Source organism: Pinus tabuliformis, chromosome 5_1 (assembly GCF_031772625.1).
Source record: "Pinus tabuliformis cultivar Carrire ecotype Pingquan chromosome 5_1, CPIR1, whole genome shotgun sequence".
Lineage (NCBI taxonomy): Eukaryota > Viridiplantae > Streptophyta > Pinopsida > Pinales > Pinaceae > Pinus > Pinus tabuliformis.
The window spans coordinates 569,818,787-569,825,770 of NC_142305.1; the positions used below are offsets into that span (position 1 = coordinate 569,818,787).

Below are 6,984 nucleotides of genomic sequence, written 5' to 3' on the forward strand. Positions count from 1 at the left end.
TCCTCAGAGGCTCAGGAACACACACTGACCCCTCCGGTGGACACAGCGGTTACGGGTATGTCATCTCCTCCTATCTCTTTGACATCTCATGTAGCTTACACTTCATCGGTCTCTACATACTCTGTTCCCCCTGTTACTCTTTCATCTCTCACTCATTCTCACTCATCACTCACTTGCACGATCCCGCCCCCTCCTCCTTTGGCTCCCCTCTCTCTGATTACTTTGACCTCGGCACTATCCAAGCCATCTCCCCGATATTCCCTTCGTCCTCGGATCAAAGATCGAGGACCGGATATTATTGGACTTGACCCTGTTAGTCCCCCCCCCTCCCACAAGTCCTCACGAGGTCGTCCATCTCGTATTTCTAAAGCTAGGCAGACTGCGGATGAGGAGGTCGCCCTCGGGCGACAGCACACCATTTTTGGGGCCCTTAGAGCGAAGGATGGCCCTCCCCCACCCCCCTCATGAAATTCCTCTCATTCAACTGTAGAGGGTTTGCTAGTTCAGCCAAAAAACTAGCACTCAGGAGGTTGCTAACCTCGGATCGACTGGATATTATTTTTCTTCAGGAGACCCTCTGCCAAGCAGACCACCTCATTCGCTCTCTTTCCTCATGGCTCCCGAATTGGACTTTCCATGCACTTGATGCATCTGGCAGATCTGGTGGCCTGGCTATTGGGGTTTGTAACAAGACTGTGGACATCTGCAATTTTTGGGGAGGCAAAGGTTTCATTGGCCTTGACATTCATGATCATACACTTGAGAGGGATCTCCGCATTATAAATGTCTATGGCCCCTGTTCTGATCGTGTAACTTTCTGGAGATCCCTACTTGAAAGGGGGCTCTTTCAAGCAGATAACATTATATTGGGGGGGGACCTAAATTTCTCCCTGGGCTATTGTGAATCCTGGGGGCATATGGCCCAAGTGGATACTCTCTCTGATACCATCTCCTCCCTTTTGGAGGACCACCACTGGGTAGACATACCCTCTGCTAGACTACAGTATACCTGGACTAATAATAGGAGTGGAGATCAGAGTTTGGCCAGAAGACTCGATCGCTTCCTCATTAAAGAACAGTTATACAATGATCTACCCAGAGTTCGTCAATGGGTAGGATCGGGTGGCTTATCAGATCACAGACCTATCTTCCTGGAGGTAGATGGCCTCACTCGTAAGATTAAGAGCCCCTTCAAATTCAATGCTGCCTGGCTACAAGATCCTTCATACATTCAGCTGGTCCATGAATACTGGCAGAACAACCCAATCCGGGAAGAAGAGGAACTCTCCACAGGTTTTGTCAGGAAGTTAACTCAACTCAAGCTGATTACTAAAAATTGGGCACATCAAAAGCGGATCCAGGATAACCACACCATCAAGGAGGCAGAAAGGATCATCACTGAGTATGAAGACTCTACATCAGGAACCTTCAACTCTCCGAAGAGTAAGGAACAATATAACCTACTGCTTGCTAAACGATCTCAAATATTGAAGGAGAGAGAAGAGAGCATGAGATTGAGAAGCAGGGCTATTTGGCTCACTGAGGGAGACAACAATACAAAATTCTATCATAAATTTTCCAATGGTCGGAAAGCCATCAATACTATATGGGAATTAAAGGATGAGCATGGCCTCACCATCTCCAATCAGCAGCATTTGGCCAGGCTAGCCACATAACACTTTAGAGGTATCTATAAGGCGCCAGGGAATGTAAACATACTGGAGATCATGAGAGTGGCTGAGCTCTTTCCCAGATATGTGGACCAGGACAATTCGGAAGAGATACTGAAGGAGGTGACCATGGATGAGCTGGAAGCCACACTGAAATGGTTTAAAAAGGATAAAAGCCCTGGCCCGGACGGATGGACCATTGAATTCTACATCTCTTTCTTTGACATTTTGGGCCAAGATCTATTGTGTATAGTGGAGGACAGCAGAAAAAGAGGTCGGATATCATCAGCCATCAAATCCACTTTCATCGCCCTCATACCTAAGACTGATGATCCGATCTCCTTTGATGACTTCCGGCCCATATCACTCTGTAACTGCCTTTACAAGATCATTGCTAAGATTATAGCAAACCGTCTCAAGCCCATCCTTTCTCAGCACATATCATCAGAACAGTTTGCCTTCTTACATCACAGACAGATCCATGAGGCCATCGCTACAGCACAGGAGCTTATGCATACTCTACAGATCAAGAAGCAGAAAGGAATGATTCTAAAAGTAGACCTCTCTAAGGCATTTGACAGAACAAACTGGTTGTACCTTAGGCTGCTGCTTACTCATCTTGGTTTCCCATATGATTTTATCAAATGGATGATGAGCTGCATCACTGATGTATCTTATAGTGTCCTCCTCAATGGAGAAGCTACTCCCTTTTTCACTGCTGAGAGAGGGCTCAGGCAGGGATGCCCTCTCTCTCCGCTGCTCTTTCTCCTTATTATGGAAGGGCTGAGTAGGATAATCTTATCAACCAGAGATCGACACCTAATCATAGGAATCAAAATAGTGGATAATTTCTTCCTTACTCACCTCTTATTCGTTGATGATATTCTCATCTTCCTAAATGGCAGTATTGGTGACTCCTCCACTTTACATAACTCTTTCCTACTTTTCCAGCAGGCCACGGGGATGCAGATAAACAATAATAAATCCACGATTACATCAGTTGGCTGCTCGGCACATGAAATCAACTTTGCCTCACAGCGATTCCCTTTTGTCACCCTGGAATTATCGGATGGAATTAAGTATCTGGGATTTAGATTGAAGCCATCTGGCTATAAAATTGCTGACTGGTTATGGCTCATCTCCAAAGTAGAGAAGAGGCTACAAGTCTGGTATCACAAATATCTTTCGAGAGCGGGAAGACTTGTACTCATTAAAGCGGTCATTGAAGCCACACCTGTGTACTGGATGGCCCTGGCTTGGATTCCAAGGGGCATACTGAACAGGCTCCAGAGCATATGCTGCAGATTCCTTTGGAAAGGACACCAGTCGGGGCGTATATTTGCATGGGTGAGATGGGAGACCATTACTAAGCCTAAGAGCTGGGGTGGGTGGGGCATTAAGAGGCTGGCTATTTTCTCAAAAGCTCTGGCTGCCAAACTCGGTTGGAGTTTACTCACAGCAGACAGTCTCTGGACCCGGGTGGCTTATTCCAAGTACATTAAGCCACTGCCCATATTAGATTGGATTTGTACTAGACATGGACACAATAATCACTTCTCCAACATCTGGAAAGCTGTCATTGACTCAATTCCCCTGCTTCGAGATGGCATCACTTGGCGGATCAAAGAAGGGAATGCAGTTCGTATTGGAGTGGACCCTTGGGTTGGATGCGGGAATGCCCACAGATTGCCAGCTGATCTTATTCGCTATCTTCATGATAGAGGAATCACTCATATCAAACACATTGGTGACCAAGCTAATTCCTCTTTCCTCCAGCAGGCTTGGTTAACAGCCAGAGCTCTAAACCTGCCTAACCAATGGTCTGATGATTGGAAGGAATATACATCTGCTCTCACACAAGCACAAATCAGACTATTGGATGGACCAGATGAGATTATCTGGGCACATGCTAAACATGGTGTGTACTCACCCAAGTTGGGATACCTCAAGCTTATGGAGCCACATAAACCACCTGACATCCTTCCCACTTGGAAGTCGATATGGAAATTCAAGGCCGCGCCCAGGACGAGACTTCTGATGTGGAATATCATCTTTGATAAAATCCCCACAGGTTCTAATCTCATGAAGCGATCCTTCTATGGACCCTTTCGCTGTCATCTTTGTCTTAATGCTGAGGAGAGCACAGAGCACCTGTTTCTAACTTGCAGCTCGACCATTAACTTCTGGCAGTCTATTTCATCTCATATCCCGCAATTGAAGCAATGGCATGGGAACTCCCTACAGGAGGCTTGGTCTAACTGGTGCTTAGAGCATTCTGGCAAGGCCAATAACCTACCTCTTCTGATTTGTTGGGCTATATGGATAGCTCGTAACCAATCCATCTTCCAATTGAAGATGCCACACTGGCCATCGATTATTCTTCATACTGTGGCAGATTACAATTTATTACCTGATGAGGACCTCTCCAATCCACCAAGAACTCTCACTCCTATTCCCATTGATTACACTAAGCCCTGGGCTTTCTTTGATGGCTCAGCCCAAGATGATGGGTGCGGAGGGGGAGCCATACTACACCTAAATGACAGACACTACTACAAGATTCAAATTAACCTAGGCAGAGGCACAAACAATTTTGCAGAACTCATCACAGCCAAGCATATCATTCATTTTGCTATCCTCAAACAATGCAGACACTTACAGATATTTGGTGACTCCAAAGTTGTTTGCAATTGGCTCAATAATGCATCACATTGTCATGCTTTTGCTTTAAGACATATTCTTGACGAAGCAAAGAGATTGATTACGTCTTTTGAATCTTTTGTCTGTCATCATATCTACAGGGAACAGAACACCACTGCAGATCAGCTCTCCAAAGAGGCAGCGCACAGAATAGGGGAGGAATGGTGGATCCAGGAGGAAGACGATGGCACCTTTTATCAGTACTATCATCGGCCATTTGTTGAACAATTGGAATGATGGGCTATAAGCCCATATACATATGCAGTTTTTTGGTTTTTTCAGTATGTAGATATAGCTGAACAGTAGATCTTTTTGTTATATTATAACAGTATATATTGCTCTCTGCGAAGAGCTAGCACAAATTTTGAACACACTTCTGACTTACTTACATGCTCCCTGCGTGGAGACTTTTATATATAGCAGCTATAAACTGAACTCAACAGGCACAAGCCTGCTTTTGAATATGCTTCAGCATCTGCAAAATGTAATTTTCTTAACCCTAATGAAAATTACGACTTTTTCCCAGGGGAAAAAAAAAATGGCACCAGGAAGTTGGTCGATTCTCCATTGAGAACCAAACCAATAGGCTGCAAGTGTGTCTTCAAAAACAACTATAAATCATATGGCTCACTTGACAAGAATAAATCTAGGCTTGTGGAAAAAGGCTTTGCATAGAAGGAAGGGGTTGACTATGAGGAGACTTTTACCCCCACAACAAAATGGGTTATTGATGGGCCTCTAAATTAGACATAAATTAAGGCCCATGCCTCTAAATTAAACATAAATTAAGGCCCATCTAACCATCCCTCAGCATATTAAAACTCTCTTTTTTCCATTAGATAATGTATTTTTAACTTTAATAAGTTCACTAGGAAGGTTTATGAATAATTGCATATTTGTGCCTAATATTATTTATTTTTGTGGAATGTTATGAGAATATTGGGCAGATTATGAAGATTTGAAGGAGGAGATAATTTAGGGACTTTCTCCCTACTACAAGAGGATCAATATTAAATAATAAATCAACAAGATATGATGGAATTATGGCACAGATTGTGGAACTCCAATGATTGAGGAAATCTAGGAATGCATTCCCTCCCATTTAATGCAGATTCCTAGTATTGGGAACCAGATCTACTAATCAAGGGATTTTGGTGGGGAAAGGTTCCTCCTTTCATGGGGAGTGATTCCTAATCATTTTGTATAAGTACCAAGTCAATTTTTCCTCTAGGGATAGATTTTGATTAGTCTTATTGTGGATAGAACTCGTATTTTTGCAGATCCACTGTCATTTCTTTCAAGGATGTAATTGTATTGATGAAAATAATGAAGATTGGTGTCATGTTCAGCTTCTAAATCTTTTTCTCCTCCATAGGACTCTGATTTTCCTTGGGATTGGCCATCACAGGAGCCTTAGAGCACTTTTGTATCTTTTTTTTTTATTCTTTTCACTTCTTATTCACATGCATCTCTTGTTCTTGTTTCTTTCTATTTCTACATTGAGTATTAATGATTTCTTGTTGTAGGATTGGGTTAAATGGTTAATGTAAGTTCTTTTGTAGGGTCACAAGCATCATTTCATCTTTGGGAAATATTTGGAAGGTCATAGTAATCATTGAGTTGCTTGGATCAGTTTGCTTATTCCCAAATCTAGAATTTTGGAACTCCTTTGTAGCAAATAGTTGCAAATTTATGCTATTTTTTAGACAATTCTAAAGAGCTTCAATCAGGTTGATTCCACTTGCATTGGATTAAAAAAAAAATTCTATTTATTAAAAAGTTTACCCCATTTCATTTACACTTGATTAGGTTAGGCATTTAATAGATTTACTAGCTCACTATTTCTCGAATTTCTAGACTTTAGACTAGTAATTTTCCATTATTGAATCAATATTTCCCATCTATAGATGAATTTGTGGAAAATAATTTTTGTTTTTGCAAGAGATTCTACATTGTAGGGATACATCATCTCGTTCACCTCATCCAAGCCTTATCCATCCATGTGGCCAATCTCCACTAAATCTCAATCCGAATTCTTGTTTTATAAGCAAAATTTCCATTTCCATTACACAAATCCACCCATCTCGAAGTGATTTCTTGAGTTCTGGGTAATTTCCACCACCTCCATGCCTTATTCTTCCATTATCCACCTTTCTCAAGCTCCATTCCACCTTCTAGACCACTTCCTAAGCTTTCAGCCTGTTCTTGTAATAAAACAGGGGATCATGTAGGAACTAGTACATCCTGTAGGAAATCCTGTAGCAGCTTGTTTTGAGCTCGAATTGAGAAAAATCATCATTGAAGCTGGGATTAGGCCTCTACTTGACCTCCAAGCCATCAAAACCATTGTACCCCTCTTCCTCCACACTTGTCTCCCCTGCCAAAGAACAAGGAAAGATTAGCATTTGCATTTATAAAATGAAAAGATAAAGAAAAATAGTTCTTTTTATTTCTTAATTAGCACATGCATGCAGCAGTTAATACTCCCTAGATCAGATTCCATGCTCAGTTAGTTTAAATCATCACATGTGATAAATAGGGTTAAGTTAGGTTTCTTTTACATTTAGTTCATGATCTTTATGCAATTAGAATATGTTTCTTTCCTTGTACTTTA

General features: G+C 42.1%; 1 protein-coding gene across 1 annotated transcript; it reads left to right on the plus strand.

Annotated features, from left to right (window-relative positions):
• The first annotated feature begins 464 nt into the window (after window positions 1–464).
• On the plus strand, window positions 465–1,676 carry LOC149166108 (uncharacterized). The gene has a single exon (XM_089430046.1). The coding sequence runs from the start codon at window positions 465–467 to the stop codon at window positions 1,674–1,676; it is 1,212 nt and encodes a 403-aa protein (XP_089286172.1).
• The last annotated feature ends 5,308 nt before the right edge of the window (window positions 1,677–6,984 follow it).

Coding starts and splice junctions, on each gene's coding strand:
- LOC149166108 (XM_089430046.1), top strand. CDS start 465: ATGAAATTCCTCTCATTCAACTGTAGAGGGTTTGCTAGTTCAGCCAAA.